The sequence below is a fragment of the Aquarana catesbeiana genome, linkage group LG05 (assembly GCF_042186555.1).
Source record: "Aquarana catesbeiana isolate 2022-GZ linkage group LG05, ASM4218655v1, whole genome shotgun sequence".
Lineage (NCBI taxonomy): Eukaryota > Metazoa > Chordata > Amphibia > Anura > Ranidae > Aquarana > Aquarana catesbeiana.
The window spans coordinates 606,339,952-606,360,087 of record NC_133328.1 but is presented as its reverse complement, the minus strand read 5'-3'; the positions used below and the strand labels follow the sequence as shown (position 1 = coordinate 606,360,087).

At 42.4% G+C, this 20,136-nt stretch overlaps 1 protein-coding gene across 2 annotated transcripts in view; it reads left to right on the top strand.

Annotated features, from left to right (window-relative positions):
- The window catches only part of COL14A1 (collagen type XIV alpha 1 chain), a 286,377-nt gene that overhangs the window by 130,075 nt on the left and 136,166 nt on the right, over window positions 1-20,136 (top strand). For both annotated transcript variants that reach the window (XM_073632207.1, XM_073632206.1), the window contains exons 9-15: window positions 917-1,078; window positions 6,170-6,321; window positions 10,350-10,479; window positions 11,370-11,515; window positions 12,366-12,495; window positions 14,141-14,280; window positions 16,470-16,596. In XM_073632207.1, the coding sequence (XP_073488308.1) occupies window positions 917-1,078; window positions 6,170-6,321; window positions 10,350-10,479; window positions 11,370-11,515; window positions 12,366-12,495; window positions 14,141-14,280; window positions 16,470-16,596 (987 nt within the window). The remainder of the gene's footprint in view (window positions 1-916; window positions 1,079-6,169; window positions 6,322-10,349; window positions 10,480-11,369; window positions 11,516-12,365; window positions 12,496-14,140; window positions 14,281-16,469; window positions 16,597-20,136) is intronic.

Sequence of the window (20,136 nt, the reverse complement as noted above, 5' to 3'; positions counted from 1 at the left end):
AGGCTTAGCACCTTGTCACTCCTGTGAGCGTTAGTTTCCCTCACTTACTGTCCAGGTAGGTGGAGTCACAACAGGGGGAGATGAAAAATTTCCTCCATGGCAAAACAGATGACATTTAAACCTTGACAGTAGTTCTAACCCTTTCCAATTCCACACGAAGCCTAAAAAATCAAAAATAAACATTTTGGATGAAGTTGGGCATTTTTATGGTAAGGAATTATGCATTGCCAATGTCCATAGTTCCCAAATTTCGAGGGACTCTCCCTCATTTGGAAGCAAATGTTTCTGTCCCTCTTTCCTTCTCGGTTGTCTCTCTTATTGGTCTGATGTACAGACCTCCAAAAGATAAAAGAACTTTTGGGCTAACAAATATGTTATGCTACAATAAACTTTTGATCCAACGCCACATTACCTCATTTGTTATTTTAAAAAGCCAGTATAAAGGAAATAAAGTGGTCAACAAAGGCAAGAGTGGGTTGAACCAATCATTGTTTGTGTAATCATTTTTCGGGGTCTGCATATCGGGGTGTGACAGGAGTGTGTCCTTTGCCAACATAATGTGGCCTCAAAAGTGTCCTTCTTTTTCGGCTTAGAAAGTTGGGAGGTACAGCACAGCCAGATTTTTAAAAAGAAACCTGTAAACACACAACATTTGTGCCAAGCAGATGACTAAAGCTAAGCATCATGTCCATGTACAGTATATACCATCTCTTTATCAGGAAGAGGTAAAGTCAGTGTAAACCAGGTCTAATATACATTGAACCATGTTAGACCACATGGACAAAATTAAGCTGCCATAGTTTTAGGCAGATTTTCCCTCTAATAACATAATCTTTGAATGTTTTTTCTTTATTTGTACTGAATGTAACAAACTCACTACTGACATTCGAAATTATTTCAATTATTGATATTTAAGGTGTGAAAAATGCTGACCTTAATGAATTGAAGGAGATAGCGTCAGAACCACACACCGACCATGTTTACAATGTAGCTGACTTCAACATCATGGACACCATTGTTGAATCACTTACAAAAACTGTGTGCGAGAGAGTGGAAGATATCGACATTAATATTAAAGGTACATTATCTTTAAAAATATGCTTTAATATTTTATTGTTGAATTCCAGGCAGATATAAAAATTCACCAGTAAATGCAGTTATATATTTATTTAAAGTGTACTAGAAAATGCAGTTCCTGAACCTCCATACCTGTCTCCAATAATTTACTGCAGCACTCAGACTGTGAGAAGGAAGGGACAACACTATGCAGTCCACATGTACTGATAGAGAAAATAGTGAGGAGAAAGCAGAATGACAGTATTTGTAATTTTGTGCTGCTCCTTTATTACCCAATCAGCAGGATGGGGTATAGTCCTGAATAGACTGTATTTCTGCTGTTGCATTAGTGGTCAAAGGACTGGGCTGTGCTATCTGGCAGGGATGTCTGGACCATGAGATTGGATATGCACATTTTTTTTTAGTAGGTTAAACTCTTTATATATGTGTATGGTATCTGTGTACTAAGCTGCATGCCTGGAGTTTAGATTTAAGACATAGTGAGAAGAGAAATCAGAGATGGTTTGTTAAACTGTAGTGAATCCTCTGACTCTCAACATTCCCTGCACAAGCTTCCCTCTACAGTTCTCTTGCTGAGTTTGGCTATGAATTTCTTGGGGTTGACAGAAGAAGAATGAATGAATGAATGAATAAATATCACAGTTTGTTAATTTTGAAGCTTGTTTTTTCCCCCTGCCACCCTAGGTACCAATCTGAGAGTGTCTTTATTGTAAATAAAGCCCCTGTACAATGCCAGCATATAGTTTAATGCTTGTAACTTTTATGTCCTTTGTTGCATGTCTTTATTTCTCCTGTCCTTAGTCTCCTGTGAGACTGGGAGGCAGTCTCTATCATAACCTGTTTTTGCCCAGGTATGCATATGTGTGATGGCAAAGAGTGTTGATGTTACGGTTGGGGGTCAAGCTCAGAGATTGGTAGATATCCCACTGACCAACAGGATAGGTATACAAGCAGGTTACCCTGGCCAGATGACACAGGCTCATCCACCAGGAAGTGAGAAAGCCAGGGACCTGTAGCATATATAGCAGGCAGGGATCAAGTAGAAGCATAGTCAATAAACAAGTCAAAGCTCAGTAACAAGTGGTTGCAGGTTGGGATCAAGCAGATGCATAATTAAGGAACAAGCCAAAGGTCAGTAACAAGTGGTTGCAGGTTGGGATCAAACAGAAATGTAGTTGAGGAACTAGCCAAAGGATAGTAACGAGCCGTAGTGAAGATACAGTTGGCAGCAGGAGTGACAAGACCGAGATATTGGCTGGAGAAAGCACAAAAATCTAGCAAAAAGGAAGTGTAAAGGCATGGCTTAAATAGGAAGTTCATGGGAGGAGCAAAGGGTTCAAGGATCAACAGAAACAAGACACAAGGCTAGGTTGTATAAGGAATCAGGCAGGGAGCAAGAAGAAATACTGTCAGACAGAGCAGAGGTTGTAGGTTCAGATGCAGGTCAGTGGACTTTAATGTCTACACGCCACACATACACTATATTACCAAAGTATTGGGACGCCTGCCTTTACACCCACATGAACTTTAATGGCATCCCAGTCTTAGTGTGTAGGGTTCCATATTGAGTTACCCCCCCCCCCCCTTTTGCAGCTATAACAGGCTCAACTCTTCTGGGAAGGCTGCCCACAAGGTTTAGGAGTGTGTCTATGGGAATGTTTGACCATTGTTCCAGAAGTGCATTTGTGAAGTTAGGTACTGTTGTTGAAGAGAAGGCCTTGCTCACAGTCTATGCTCCAATTCATCCCAAAGGAGAGTTATATTAGGTTGAGGTCAGGATTCGGTGCAGGACAGTCAAGTTCCTCCACCCCAAACTCGCTCATCCATGTCTTTTATGGACCTTGCTTTGTGCACTGGTCCAAATCATTTGGTGGAGGGGGGATTATTGTGTTGGGTTGTCTTTCAGGGGTCGTGCTTGGCCTCTTAGTTCCAGTGAAGAGATCTCTTAAGGCGTCAGCATACCAAGACATTTTGGACAATTTCATGCTCCCAGCTTTGTGGGAACAGTTTAGGGATGGCCCCTTCCTGTTCCAACATGAATGCACACCAGTGCACAAAGCAATGTTCATACAGACATGGATGAGCGGGTTTGGGGTGGAGGAATTTGACTGGCCTGCACAGAGTCCTAACCTCAACCCGATAGAACACCTTTGGGATGAATTAGAGGGCAGACTGCAAGCCAGGACTTCTCTCCAACATCAGTGCCTAACTTTATAAATGCGCTTCTGGAAGAATGGTCAAACATTCCCATAGACACACTCCTAAACCTTGTGGACAGTCTTCCCAGAAATGTTGAAGCTGTTATAGCTGTAAAGGGTGGGCCAACTCAAAATTAAACCCTAGGGACTAAGACTGGGATGCCATTAAAGTTCATGTGCGTGTAAAGGCAGGCGTCCCAATACTTTTGGAAATAGAGTGTACGTGCTCATGAGTGGGTGAGATTTCTTTGCTGAGAGCGCGCTCACTGTGCACTCCCACCACACTGATCAAGCTGTCATAGACAGTTCCTGGTTGGTCTCTATCAAGCAATGATCAGGAGCCAGTGGGACAGGCTCCCTATCATGTGAGCACTGCGACAGCCAATTACAGTGGTCATGTGATTGAGCTTCCTGAACCCAACCCCACCACCCCAGGCATTAAGACCATGTAAAGGGGAGGCCAGGGCTGAGTGGGAAGGGATTAAGCTAGACACTACCCATTATAAACCAATACAACAAATTGAACAGCAGCCTGTCTCCCAACTGTAGAGAAGGAACCGGCGCTGGAACAAAAGCCAGCAGCCCTATGGTGTATATGATACAGCAAAACCATGCAGATGAGCTGGCTTGAAAACTGATGTTTGCGGAGATGAGATCAGCAATTCATTTTGCATACAGATAGTAACTTTTTGGCACCTTAAACTGTGCTTATCATTTGAAGCCCAATTTGACTTTTCATTTCAATCAGCTAAATGCATTACAGTGTGTCTAAACAAAAGATTTACAACATCCTAAAGTTCAATTTCTTTAGAAAACAGCCACAGCTTGAGAAGAAAAGCCTGTCCCCTGCTAGCATTCTACAGTGAAAGACCCTTGGTCCCTGTGGAGAAGCAGCGGTTCCTCTGCAGAGGTCTGGCATACCAACTGCTGTGTTATGCCGCGTACACACGGTCGGACTTTACGGCAGACTTTGCCCGGCGGACTTTTCGACGGACTTTACGACGGACTTTCTGAATGAACGGACTTGCCTACACACCATCCACCAAAGTCCGTCGAATTCGTACGTGATGACGTACGACCGGACTAAAACAAGGAAGTTCATAGCCAGTAGCCAATAGCTGCCCTAGCGTGGCTTTTTGTCCATCGAACTAGCATACAGACGAGCGGGCTTTTCGACCGGACTGGATTTCGACGGATTGATTTAAAACATGTTTCAAATCTAAGTCCGTCCAACTTTTGAGAAAACAAAGTCTGCTGGAGCCCACACACGATCGAATTGTCTGACGAAATCCAGTCCGCCGGGCAAAGTCTGCCGTAAAGTCCGCTCGTGTGTACGTGGCATTAGACTTCAAGATTTCTAATTAGCTCTAGCTCTGACTCACTTGGGGGTTTATCACTGTTTCCACATTCTCTACAGTAGGCAGGGGACACTGACAGGCTTTTCTATTCTGTAATATGTTGCACAACTTTTAATTTGATGCACCTGGAATTTATTTAGCTGATTTAAACTAAAAGTTTAATTGGGCTTGAAAAGGGTCACATATGGTTTGCCTTTCAAAACAGCATGATAATAATGTAATATCATTCAGGTTACATTTGAGAAATATTTAGCTTTGAGGTGTGATACCTGGAGAGTGAAGGGTTTCTGTGCGCACTTGTCAGAGATCCCCAGGCAACAAAACTTCCTTTTAATATCTTTGTTTATTTGATGGTCATAATATGACATGCCACAGCAAAAGGTTGTCATTAGTTTTTATTAAAGATTAGTGGCAAAGAACATATTTTCTAGCTATAAATCAGCATTGTCTAACGTGGCGACTCATTAGTCAGGGGGCTTTAGAGAATACATCATGGGTTCTACTACCCGTCAGGATAATAAATATATGGGAAAATGCAATAACTGAGTTTGAAGGACACTAATTGCTACTATATGGCTATAATTACATGGACAAGGTCAAGGTTTAATTACTATGTACCCTATAAGTCATTGTTTTCTCCCCTATGACCACAGATATTTATGACCACACAGTTTGATGCCTGAAATGCATTCCTTGTCTTAAAAACAATTAATATTAAATTGATATTATTGTTTTGTTGATGGATTAGCTAAGAAAGCATTAAACAAAGAGTTTTCATGCTCTTAAAAATAAAACAAGTGTTTTCTTGCTCTTAAAATTGTTGAGGTTGTCCTGAGCACCTGAGATTTGGCCATACTTGTTTTTGGAATCAATAACTTATAATTAAAGCTGAACAGCCAAATACACGTTTGAAATGCACTGTGTATGCACTGTGTACTTTCTCTGTGAGAGCAAAGCTGGCCTAACACTGATTGAAATTTGGCCGATCATTGCTGGACTAAACACATTTCAATCACGTTGTGGCCTCTTCTACTGTCAAAGGGACATGTTGGAAAATTTTTGGATGATCAGCTCAAACTAAAAACCACAAAGGCATCTCAAAACCATGAAGAAAGTTGATGCTGATAGTCTTCCCACTGCAAGAGGCTGTAGGTCTGAACAGGAAGTGAGTAGCCAAATTATAACCAGCATGTATTATTGAGTTTGGGTCCTGCTATGATTGAGATCTAAATGGAAAATTATCCCCACTCATGACTATCTGCCCAGCGTATATTATGTGGTCCTGGTAGTAGGTGTAAGGAAGTGAACTACCCCTTGGTCATCATGGTAACCATGTACGGCCAGTGGTTTTCTCACTGATGGCCCAAGAATGTATTTACACTAAAATGCCCTTGTTATTTGAGGGCCTCTGACAGAAGCCTGTTCTGGAAAAATCAACTACCTGTAAATACATTTGAGGGAAACTTATGACATAACACAAGAAATCCAATGTGGACAGTTCAATACAGAATAAACTCTGGAATGTTCTATTTACAGGGGAGGTAACTGAAGAGGTTGGATCTCCCTCTGACTTGGTCACATCGGAAGTAACGGCCAGAAGTTTCCGGGTTAGCTGGTCTCATGCACCAGGAAATGTGGAAAAATACAGAGTAGTCTATTATCCCACCAAAGGAGGACAACCAGAAGAGGTAAGAAGCGGGAGCATTAAAAGCAGTTGTTCATAGTAGTATGATCATCATCAGTGCCTATTCATATAAATCATATGTCATACCTACAGGACCATGGTACACAACATCTTTTGACGGCTTAAAGGCTAAGTTCACCTTTGTTCACTTTTTTTTTCTAAATTCCAGCTCCCCTATATAACAATATAGCATTAATGTACTTCTTTTGCAAAAATAAAACAAATTTCCATTTATTCTACCCACGCTTACCTCACTCTCTTCATGGATGTTTAAAAACCCTGCTCCATTACTTCTGCCTTACTTCCGGAACAGGGAAGGGTGTGTGCTAATGAGATCTTTTTTAAGATACTAACTATGCAAACTGTGTAGAATGTATTTTTAGTACACAACTGGACAAGTAGGAAGACAAGTCATGATTGGGCTGTTTCCTCTCGCTACATCCGTGAAGTTGATCTGTAATTAATGTTAGTATTTTGTTACTGTATATCCGCATGGACCAGGGTTGCCTACCGTCAGTAAATTTACTGATAGTCTGTCCATAAATATCAGGGGCTGATAAGTTGTCATGCTGTGTTGACTTTTGTAAGTGTAAACCAGGCAAATGACTTGTTATGTGCATTGTAAATGTTTCCTTATTGTGTGTATACTGTTTAAATATCGATTGTCTTAGTTTTTAATAGGAGTTCTGTCATTTTGAAGGTTGTCAGTAAAATAATATGCTCCATCAGTAAATTTCCCATGTTTTGTCAGTAAAAAATGCTGCGGGAGATTGGCAAATCTGACATAGACTCATTGTTCAAAGTCATCTGCATTAGATTTATTGATGATTTTGGGGAAGACTAAAGGAGAGCTGTACAAGTGTGTGGCTATGCAACCTAAATTTGCAAAGTTACAATAACAATGCATTCAATAGGTGGAAGTGAGATATCTTTGCAAGATTGCAGGATTACTCTCCGTTAAAATGTGAGTTGCAGTCTGGGAACATCTTGGAGTAGATCCACTGTTCTTTCAAATTGGGAGGTGCTAGTAAAATGGATTAATCATCCTATAATTATGTCATTCTGGAGTCTCCCATTGTAGTTATACTGTAAACATCCAAGGTAGAGGAGGCACCAAGGCAGATCCAAAAGTGCTGGTGGCATTAAATCTTCCGAATGGTCTTAAAATAACTTATGTATCCTCCACCAACAGTTAGAGACTGTGGAGGGACAATGGGAAGTGTGGACCTACTTGTTTAGCCTGCTTTCAATGTGGTTTGTACATGGTAACATAGTATTGATTTCTAATGGAACTTCACTCTCTTAATCAGCGTTGACTACTTTTAATCATTGTGCTGCTAGCAGTAGTAAATAGATAGGAAAGTATATCATATTTACTTGTTTTAAACTTTTTTACATTTCTTTATTTACTTCCTGGTTTCCAGGCCTAGGCAAATGGTGTCATCACGCCCGTCTTTAATGCGAAGCAGAAGAGGCAGCTGCCCTGGGCCCATTTATTGTTGTGGGGCCCAAAGCAGCTGCCCTAGAGCCCACAAATATTTTACCCGTGTAGCATGCCACACTGCGACAGGGAAGAGGAGGCACAGCTGTGGGCAGTATGTGCTGGAGCCCGCTCATCCCGCTTCTCCCTCTATCAGGACCAGAGCGGCTCTTACAGGAAGTGAGGCAGAGTGGCTTTGTGCTCCCTCTCTCACCCCCCCCCCCATACTCTGGTCAGCAGTGCTGAGATCAAACACTCAGAGCAGGCTGTGTGTGGATTCTTCTCCTTCACCCTTCTCCGGTCAGCAGCAGAAGGGGTAAGGGGGGATTAATAAAGGAGCAGCGGCAGGACCAGGGGAGCTTGAAAAAGGGGACACTGTGAGTTGCAGGAACCAGTGAGCAATAATAATGTGCAATAACCTTTAGCGTCCATTAGGTGCATTGTAATGATGTGCAGTAACCTCTAGCAAGCAATCAGTGAGCAGTAATGATGTTCAGTAACCTCTAGCAACCAATGGGTGAGCTGTAATGATGTGTAGTAAACTCTAGCAACCAATCAGTGAGTAGTAATAATTTGCAGTAATCTCTAGCAACCAATCAGTAAACGGCAACAATGTGCAGTAACTTCTAGCAACCCAATCAGTGAGCGAGAATGATGTGCAGTAACCTCTAGCAACCAATCATTGAGGTATACTGATGTGCAGCAACCTCTAGCAACCAATCAGTGAGATGTAATGATGTGCAGTAACATCTAGCAACCAATCAGTGCGCTGTAAGAATGTACAGTAATCTCTAGCAACCAGTGAGCGTTGTGTATGTGCAGTAACCTCTAGCAACTAATCAGTGAGCCTGGACCAATCAGTGAGTGTGGACCAGTTCTTTATGTTACATTATTAAAGTTTTTTAAGATAAGTCAATGTGTGTTGCAGGACCCCAAGAAAATGTTTTTCCAGGGTCTAATCAATATTAAATACGGCCCTGGGTGTCATCCATACCATGAGTCTTCAGGAGGGAAGGTGGGGTTAGGTCAACTAAAAACGCCCTCCTGCCTGCATGCCTGCGATAAGGGCAGATGGAGACCAGGAATCCTCCCCTTTGATCCTCTGAAATAGGATTACTAATATAGGTCTAACTCATAGTTCTTATTATCCTCTTTATCCCTTTCAAATCTTCTAGATTTTAGCTTTGAAATCATATACATAACAAATTTAATTGCAAAGTATACAAAGACAAAGAAAAGTAGTACCATTAGAACAAGCATACCTGCTTCTTTGAACCCCCAAAAAATCTCCCACTCAGGGACCCATGTATTGCAAATGGCACCACAGCATATAAATCCATTATTTGCTAAAATAAAGGGTCATTTCAACTGTTATCTCAACTGTATAGCAAATGTTTATGAGAAATAAGGAGAACACCACAGTCCTTAAGTTAATAAAGTAATATTCAGCAAAATGGAAAAGAACAGAAAAGTCCCTCTTGTATTGAGCCTTGTAAATGTCCATAGGTTTCCAGGTTGTACAAAGTCCACATTATTTCACTCCTCAAGTTAATTTCCTAAACTTCTAAACACCTCAGAGGATTCTGTACTTTCCCATATAGCCAGAAGAACTCTACCACCCAATAAGAGCTTGCCTCTCGGTAAGGACAGAACTTGACGTCCACGGACAGACTGGAACTGAAGTTGCAAAGAAACAAAAAAGTCATCCTTCGAGTTAGGTCATTTGGGTCTTCAGGCTGGCACCTCAGATTTCTCTCTCTAGTGGTATTCACTTGAACTTTCAGGCCTTGGGTTGGCATCATGGCTCTTCCTCCAGGCATTCCCAGGAACTTTTACAGGAGACTCTTTTAAGCTTCAGTATTGAAGAGTAGAAAAGGGTCATACTGAAATGATGGCTTGACAAAGCTTATGGAATCATTCCAGGACCTCGTGGCTTTAAAACAACAAGGATTTCCATGCAAGAATTTAGTACATTCTTCAAGTAGAACATCCGGATAGAGGTGTAAATGGGGGGGGGCAGATACTTTCCAGTCAATATGAGTAATTACAGAATCAAATAAACTACTAGATAAAGTCTTTCTTTTTTATTTATTTTTCCTTTTTGAGTTGTTAACAATAATATTCTTGCCATTTTAAAAATTCAAACAAACAAAAGTCCATAACTATGCGAAAATAAAGTGTTTCATAGCAGCAGTTTTCATTACTAAACTAATATAAAAATATATTCAAGTGAACATCTTTCTCAAACCCAATATTGCAGCAGGATTCAATAAAACATTAAAGGACCCAATCCCAGATTGGATCCAGGAGTAACACAGGAGTCTTCAGCCCTTACTTAAGATGGCCATTACCAGAAATGCTAGGGGGTGTTTTTCAAAGTATTTTCTAAGCAAAATAAAGCATGGAGACATGGATAGATAGATGAGTTTGCTTTTAATGTATTAAAAATGAATTAAATAGCGTTTTTGGTTTGTTGTGCTGAGATGCGGTGCAGTTTAATTAAGGTTTGTTTTTTTTTTGTGGTTGAGCTCAGAACTTGTCTTTTGTTGTAGGTGATAGTGGATGGCAGTGTGTCTACTACAGTTCTGAAGAACCTAATGTCTCTAACAGAATACCAGATAGCCGTGTTTGCTGTTTACTCCAGGTCTTCAACAGATGGACTGCGAGGCTCTGAAACCACCCGTAAGTCATGGAAAATGCTTTAAATTAACAATCTTTTCACCATACTTAAATCATCTACATCAGCCAGCATAAAGCCCCCCCCCACCCCACCCCCCATAAAAATCTATTTTCTGCATGTGTACAGCCCATTAAAGCACAGGCAGCATAATGAATCAGTACTTAAAGTATATGCATAGTCAAATCAATTTTCAGTTTTGGATAAACTAGGGTATTTCTGGATGAAGTAGGGTAACAAAAGGTTTGTTGATCTCTAGAACTATCAAGAAATTGTGAACTGTGCACTGATAAAAAATAAAAGAAATTGTGCACTGGGTACTTTTTAAATAGTAAAAGCGTATGGAAAAAAAGCTGTGAGATTTTTTTTTTAGTTTTGAAATTAAGTTGTAGAATAAATATTGAGATCTAAATAATGCTGGTTCTTAAAGCATAACTAAAGGCAAAAATTTTATTTTCGTTTTGGACAGAGTGGAGAGGGATTAGCACCCCGGTCAGTTTTGTATTGCTGTCTGTGCCCCTATAAGGGAGATTCCCCCTCTCTATTTGTCCTGTTTACCATTATCGCTGAAAGTGAAAGTAAAAGAAAATCCCACATTTTGGGTTGTCCCCAGGAAAGTAATAGAGGGGAAATCTTCCAATAGGGACACTAGTTATGGTGACCTGGAGGTCCCAAAGAAATTTACTTCATTTGCAGGGATTTCCTCTCACTTCCTGTTTGGTTATGGGACAGGAAGTGAAGAGAAATCTCTGCAATAGGACATAGATGGTGAAAAAAATAATCTGACATGGGTTATAACCCTCCCTTACTCCATCAAAAAAAAAAAAAAATTGCCTATAGCTTTAAGTCCTCCATATATAACTCACAATATTTCTTGCTTTGTTTCATTTCTCAGTGGCATTGCCAATGGCCACCGATCTTGATTTGTATGATGTCACCCACCGAAGCATGAGAGCAAAATGGGACGGAGTTGCAGGAGCTACTGGTTACATGATCCTGTACGCACCTCTTACTGAGGGATTAAGTGCAGATGAGAAAGAGGTAAGTTACAATCCACAGTATTTAGGTTGACCATACACTGGCTAATTTTCTTAACATGTGTCAAAATTGGAAGGATGTCAACATTGTAGGTACCAAATGAATTGCTGTCTACTAACAGGTATGAAAAATAACACATGGTTTTCTAACTTGTTGGAAAACGGTAATTTTATGGCTAGTGTTATAATAAAATGTTGTACTTGATAATGTGTGGGCCATTTTACATCTGTGATCACATAGTAGCACATGTTTATAATGCCCTTCATTGCATGTATTTTTACATGCACCTGCACGTCTCTTCATCTCTTCCTTGTGGTTATTTAGGTTAAAGAAAATGTATTGATGGTAAAATAAATTAGCAAATAATGTTATCAAAAATGATTGTTCCTTTTCAATCCATAGTGCTGTCATTTTCTGTAAAATGCAATATGGCTACTTGGAGGTGTTCTGTACACAGATGATGCACAGAACGCCTCCTGAAAATATCCTTTCCTGCTTATGTGATTGGCTTACTGATGTTCCCAGAAATCTGTATTAACCGCTTGCCGACTGTATACCATAGATATACGGCGGCAAGGCAGCTTTTCTGCGCAGAATCAGTACAGGTACATGATTCTGTACTTCTCCAGCTGTGATTGGACAAAGCGGGAGCCAATCAGTGGGTCCTGTGGACCCGATGTCTGCCGGGACCCGTCGATTGTTCCCAAAAGAGGCAGAGCGGCGGTCTGCCTATGTAAACAAGGTAGATCGCCATTCTGTTAGTGGGGAAGACAGAGATCTTGTGTTTCTGCTAAGCAGGACATATTTAACACTGGCAGCTATTTAATTGAATGCATCTCATATTTATTTTCAGATGAAGGTTCCTGCATCCATTACTGATGTTGAGCTGGATGAACTGACTCCCAGTACAGAATACACAGTGACAGTCTATGCAATGTTTGGAGAAGAGGCCAGTGATCCACTCACAGGACAGGAAACAACATGTATGTAAAAAGCAATAACTTACGAGGAGGGGCTTCAAGTGTACACATTTTTTTCCCTCTATTTTTGTACATAACTATTCTATCTTAACCCACAGGGGTGTATTTTGAATGCATCAAGTATAATGCCCTGTACACACGATAGGATTTTCCGATGGAAAATGTGTGATAGGACCTCGTTGTCGGAAATTCTGACCATGTGTGGGCTCCATCACACATTTTCCATAGGAATTTCCGACACACAAAGTTTGAGAGCTTGCTATAAAATTTTCCGACAACAAAATCCGTTGTCGGAAATTACGATCGTGTGTACACAAATCCGACGCACAAAGTACCATGCATGCTCAGAATAAATTAAGAGACGAAAGCTATTGGCTACTGCCCCGTTTATAGTCCCGACGTATGTGTTTTACGTCACCGCGTTCAGAACGATCGGATTTTCCGACAACTTTGTGTGACCGTGTGTATGCAAGACAAGTTTGAGCCAACATCCGTCGGAAAAAATCCATGGATTTTGTTGTCGGAATGTCCGATCAATGTCCGACCGTGTGTACAGGGCATTAGAATCATTAAAAATTTGCCTTACACCCTCCAACAAATTATTTGACATTCAGTATCGTTATTCACTCACTTAAAAAAAAAAACTCTTTAGCAAAAACTTTTGCTGGTTTAGTCGGTTGAGCAGCTAAAAGCAACTAATAAACCTGTGACTGGAGGAGGCTTCAAGCTTTCTGCAGAAATGTTTCCTCAAGAGATATACATTTTAATGTCCAGATCTTTCGTACTCCTAAAATGCATTGGCTGAATGCATTGACACTACCAAAAGACGAAATTAGGACTTCAAAATCTGTTCTCTTTCTTGCATATCCAATAAACTTTTCTAAGGGTTTCAAGTGGCGCTGGTATACCAGAGAAAAGCCTACCCACTGCTGTAACAGCAGAAAATACACTTGACCAGAAAACTAATTAATATCAGGGAATCCAGCACTACAAAAATCCACTTCACTAGGCAATAAAAACACGACAAATGATGTAAACCTTTCTTATTCTATAGAAAAACTAAAAGTTTTGGCATGAGTTGGACTTTGAAGTATATGTATAGCCCCATTTTTTTTTCTTTTTTGGAATCTCCCAAAGTAAGAGGAATTCCATTTTGAACAGATGTCCAAATTGGAAAATTTCCTCATTTCCACTTACCTCTTGTTTTCGGGACAACACTAATGTTTTTGATTTCCCATCTCTTTTTCTCTTTGTAACATTGGTCACCGACACAAATAGAGGGATGAATGTCACCAATGGTGACCTCATGAGATGGCAACTACCTAAATTGATTGTTCTTTCTAGATTGGGTGACAATCTCTCATCTACTGCAGACCCTGCCAGCCAGATGCTGTCTGTGGCAATAGTAAATTGGGAAGGTTATAAAATGTATTCTGATCTCTATTGTGTCCCCCATATAAGCACTGTCAACCATCTACACACTTCTATTGCTTTCTTCACTGACGTAAACATCAATGTTTAGTGGAGTTGAACGTTCTTATTTATGAACCTGCCAGTCAACGTGTATGTGCAGTGGTCAGATTGCACATGCATTTCCAACCACCCATCAGTCATCATGTTCCAGTCACTGCCTCCTCTTTGTCCACAGTGCCATTAACTCCTCCCAGAGACCTCCGATTTTCAAACATTGAGCACAGCTCAGCCACCGTCTCCTGGGACCACTCGCACAAGAATGTTAATGGTTACCGGATTATGTACGTGAAAACGGGCGATTCAGACATGAACAATGTGAGTGATGAAACATTTTTTTAATATTATTATTATAATACAGGATTTATATAGCACCAACGGTTTATGCAGCGCTTTACAATATAAAGGGGACAGTACAATTACAATACAGTTTAATAAAGAAGGAATAGGATGGCCCTGCTTATGGAGCTTACAATCTAAAGGGAGGGGGGTGGTAAAAAAGGTAAGGGCTGCAGGAGATAATCTGGTGGAGGTGGAGTACATTTCTTAGGTGGAGGTAGGGATAGGCTTCCCTAAATAAATTAGTTTTCAAGAATCACCTAAAGGCGGACAGGGTAGGAGCTGATCAGACATACTGGGGCAGGGAGTTCCAGAGGATGGGAGAGGCTCTAGAGACGTCCTGGAGGTGAGTGTGGGAGGAGGTAACAAAGGAGCTAGAGAGCAAGAGGTCTTGGCAGGAACGAACAGGACAATTTGGGCGATATTGGCAGATGAGGTTGGTGATGTAGCTGGGGGTAATGTTATGGATGGCCTTGTATACTGTGGTTAACATCTAGAATTTTTTACAATGGGGTAGCCAGTGAACAGATTGGCAGAGAGGGGCAGTAGTCACGGATCAGTTAGTAAGCTGTATTAGTCTAGTAGCAGCATTCATAATAGACTGAAGGGGGATAGCCTACGTAAAGGTAGGCCAGTGAGGAGGGAGTTGCAGTAGTCAAGGCAGAAAATAACCAAGGAGTGAATAATAATGTTTTGTGGTATCGTTAGGATAGGAAGGGGCAAATTTGGGAAATTTTGCAGAAGTTAAGGCAAAAAGATTTAGCCAGTGATTGGAGGGGGCGGGGGGGGGGGGGCCTAAAGGAGAGGTCAGAGTCTAGGATAGCACCCAGCACCCTATCATATGTGGAGGAACCAATGGTTGTGCCTTTGATCTGCAAAATAGTATTTCTCTTTCAACTGCTTCCATTGTCCTATTATAATTCTTTATTTTTCCCTCTGCATAATACTAAACCTACCTATACGCTCATGTTGAACATTATTGGCCTTCATCATCATGTTTGTTGTAATACCAGTAACACTCTGTCTTAGTCATTTCTCTTTACTGTTGTCTTTACTCCCTATTTTTTAAGACAATACTGACAATATGTTTGCTGTCTGTCAATGACCCTGAAATTATTTGTTGCCTAGCTATTCATATGCTGACTCCGAACCAGCCTGATAGTGGGGAGTGCCTGCACTAGCTGCTAAAATGCACATTCCTTTACCTGAAGCTGTAATCGGATTTCAAGCACAGATAGTGGATAGGGAAGGTGTATAGTAATTTTAAAGTTCAGACAAAGGTGAGAATATTTCAGGAGGCCTACCTACGACCTCAAAGAAAAATAATTGTAATGCTTTACCAACAGCCAGACAGTTGAGCGTCATTTTCCAACACTCTCAGCTAACTTTCAATCCCAAACGCAACTATATAAATCAAGGAACCTACCACCAACAATATCTGTCAACACTATCAGGGCTGTTGGTTAGCTTGATTAGATCTTCTTTGCAATTAGAAAGCGGTTGGTTAAATGTGGGTGAAAAGCTTTATGGTTACTATTAACATTACAATCTGACTGTATAATCTCTTTCAGATCTACAAACAACTATGTAGTACAAGGCTCTGTCTGATAGGATGGTTTAGGCAGGCCCATATATTACAAAGTTTTGGTAAATAAAAAGTTGGTTGTACAAAGATCGGAGGTTATGAAACGATCTCACTACCCCTAGCAACTAGACTGCTTCCAACTGCCATTTTTACGTTTATTATTTAAAAAGATAGGAGAGTTTAGTTCCACTTTAACTAGACAGAACATAAGAAAATGCACATGTAATGCAGAGATGTATTGGATTTTTTTTACTCTGAATTTATTCAATGACTGGTATAACTACCAGAAAAAAGGTTTTTATACTAACAGTGCTATGTTTCTTTAAATAATACTTTAGATGGGTATATTCTGTACGTTTTTCCTGCATAACATATCTACCTTTTTTAGAATTAACCCCACTAACTTGCTATCTTCCTCTTTCTCTCTGTTTTCTATGTTAATAGCAACTCTGAGTCCATTAATCTTACATGTACCATGATGTTGAGTGGTTATCTAAACAAGGTACTGGCTGAGCTCTCCACCTTAGTTTCATGGTAATCCTAGAGAAGGTAATACAACATTTGTAATGTCTTCATCTTACAGGTGGAAGTTGGTCGAATTTCATCCTACAATTTAAAGAAACTGGCATCGCTCACAGAGTACACGGTGGCCATCTTCTCTGTTTTTGATGAAGGACAATCTGAGCCCCTCACAGGCACTTTTACTACAAGTAAGTCAGCGTCATTAGGTAAATGTGGGCAGCTTAAGCCACCTTTGCTCCAGGGCTAATGGGCATTTTTTAATTTCAAATACTCAATATCCTCTAGTGTAAAGGCTGCCATAGGCATTAGAGGCCAGTCAAATATGTGACTGTTCGGGGGCGTGTCCAAGATGGCGCTGGGAGTGGACGTCTAGTACCAGAGCTCCCGCTCCGGATTATCATCCTACTGCTATCCTGGTGTGGAATCTGTCAGAAACCTCCAGCTTTACCTGCCGACTGTCTCCCTGTGACTCGGGGAATGCGCAGGAATAAAAAAGGGACACAAAAGACCCGGAATCCAGCGCCTGTCCCCACACCGCCAAAGCACAGGCCTTCTCCTCCTAAGACCTGCCACATGGAGACGCAGACTCCTCTCCCTCCGGATGGCGTAATTCAGGCCGGCTCATCCGCATTCGATGCACTAATGCAGGCGATCTCTACCTGTCAGTCCACCCTTACCATGAAGATCGATCATGTCCAGGAGGAGACTGCCCTCATACGCCGAGACATGGACGGCTTCAGAGAGCGGGTGGCTGACGCGGAGCGGGGGATTTCCAGCACTGAAGACATACAGAGGGAACACCATGAAGACATACAGGTCCTCAAATCCAAGGTGAGGGCTTTGGAATTTAGGGCTGAGGACGCCGAGAACAGGAACAGAAGGAACAACCTCCGTGTTCTCGGCCTCCCAGAAGGTGCGGAGGGCACTGATCCGGTTTCGTTCATGGAGCAAGTGCTGCCAACTCTCCTACCGAAAGCGCGGTTCTCCCCCCATTTCTCCATTGAGCGCGCCCACCGCATGCCTGCTAACAGAGGCCCGCAGGGAGCTCCGCCGCGCACTTTTATTTTCAAGCTCCTTCATTACCGAGATAGAGACACAGTCCTCCGTTCTGCCCGACTGCAAGGGGAGCTAAAATATGAGAATGCGAAGCTGCTCATCTTCCCGGACTACTCCGTAGAGACACAGAGGCAACGCAAGTCCTTCGATCACGTCCGTGCAATGCTGAGAGAAAAAGGAGTTAAATATAGCATGCTTTTCCCTGCTCGGCTGCGGGTGCAGGACGGAGAGAAAGTACACTTCTTCACGTCTCCTAGGGATGCAGCTGCATGGGCCGACACAATCCGCAAGTAATCATCGCCTGCGACCCTGTAAGTATGCCTCTGGAAGCTATGTAAGGGACTTTAGTGCGGAGGGGAAGCGTGGCCCCTGGACTAAGTTGATGCCCCTCTCTTGTATTAATGCTCAGTGGAACTGTTTTGCCAACCCACTATTGTCATTTCAATTTTTTTTTTTTATTTTATAATCGGGGTCAATCCCACCAACCCCACTATTACCTCTTGCAACCCTGACTCCTCTGCAGTGCTCGGAAGGACTGGGAATCTTAAATGGTTCCGCTCCCTGCCACACATTACTACTAAAACTCCCTATCCAATAACATTACTCCTGTGGATGGGAAACTGACAGTTGCAGAGGCCTTTATACTGCCATGGATGTGGACTTTGGGACTTGTACTTCCCGATGGGGATCAACTTGGTTTCCATTGTCTTTCCACCTCCCCCCCTCCCCCCCTACTCCCCCCCCTTCCTCCCCCCCCTCCCTCTCCCCCCCCCTTCCCCCCCCTTCCCCGTCCCTCCTGCCCCCCCTTCCCCTCCCCCCCTTCCCCTCCCCCCTCCAATTTGTGCCTTATATACCTCCTAATCTTTTATTTTTTAGGTTTTTTCTCTATTACCTAGCATCCCTTCCATTCTGTAGACTGCAACAGATCAAGGGATTTGCTAATCAGCAACTACAAGTTTTGCGCCCCCGGGACTCCGGGAGATCCACACTCTGACTACTGTTCCGGAACTTACAGACACTTCTTGCTTAATTGCTCTGTTGAGGTTAGCTGCCTCTTGTTCATCACCCTCATGATCAGTCTCCGGACTGACGGAAGTTTTGGGAGACAAGCCTGCCCTCGCGTTGGGGGGTCGGGTGGGGTGGGGGGGGCGTTTGGGGGTTAAGAGCCATGTTTTTGGCTCCCGGGTTTATTTTAATATATGTTTTTTGACAGTACACTCTTTGTTACATGTATTTGCACTGATGTCAGACCCTGATTCACTCCTGATATGTCGGCTGACTGTCTCTAGTGAAACAGGAATCTTATATAAAGTCTATCCTAACTTGATATTACTAAGCTGTGTATATGGCTAGCCTTAAAATCCTCTCCTGGAACACACGAGGTTTGAACTCACCACTTAAACGTTCTCTAGTTTTTCAATTTATAAAACGCCACAATCCTCAGGTTTGTGTGTTACAGGAGACGCATCTGATTGGTAGTAAAACCCTTAGTCTTAAGAAACCATGGGTGGGGCACCACTACCACTCTACCTATTCTAACTTTGCCAGAGGGGTCAGTATTTTAGTCCTGAAGACCCTTCCCTTTAAACTCCTTGATTTAATTCTTGATCCTGATGGTAGATTTGTCCTAGTACACGCCTTGATCTATGACTTGCCCTGGGTCCTGGTGGGTCTGTATCTGCCCCCCCTACCTCTTTCAAACTCCTCAACCTGATAGCGACCAAGCTGGCTCAATTTCCCCCAGATAATGTTATACTGATGGGAGACTTCAACCTAGTCCCGGACTCTGACCTGGACAGGAGTACGGTGGGAGGCACTGCCCGTCAAGGACTGGCGGGCTGGGCAGACACGTACGGCCTGGTGGATGTGTGGAGATGGAGAAATCCCCAGGCCAAGGCTTTTAGCTGTCACTCGGCCACATATAGAACCTTCTCGCGCATTGATTTGGCCTATGTTGCGGCCCTGTCCTCCCCAGAGTCCGGGACATTAGTATCCTATCTAGGGGGATATCAGACCACGCCCCATTGCTGCTGTCCCTGGAGCTGACGATGCTCCCATCGGATAAGCTCTGGAGATTATCCAGATTCTGGATATCCGATGAGGATGTCGAATCGCAGTTCCATGACACTTTGCAACAATTTTGGAAGGTTAACCCGGGAACTTCTTCTGATAACAATGTGTGGGAAGCTTTTAAAGCATCGTCAAGGGGTCAGTATCAAGTAATCATTGCCAGAGTGAGGAAGCAACGTAGAGCAGAACTTTCGGGGTTGGAGGCTGAGGCGGTTAGGCAGGAGGCCCTATATGTTAGAACCCGTGATCCACAGGACTATGGGACTCTCCAAGTACTTACCCGACAGGTTCTTTTACTGCGCACATCCCTGACACAAAAGAAACTGTTACACCAATCCCAACGCATATTCGAGCAGGGGGAGAAGACGGGTCGTCTTCTGGCCTGGCTCTTTAGGGAGCAATCGGGAGTGACGTCAATAGCACAGATTCGAGACCAAGAGGGTGTCCTCCACTCTTCCCCTCAGGATATCAATAGGTGTTTTGCCACCTACTATCAACACCTTTACAGTACTCGAGTTACATATGACCAGCATGACCTTACTCAATATCTTGACGAGATTGACATCCCTGTCCTCACGTCAACCTCCGCCAACCAGTTAGAT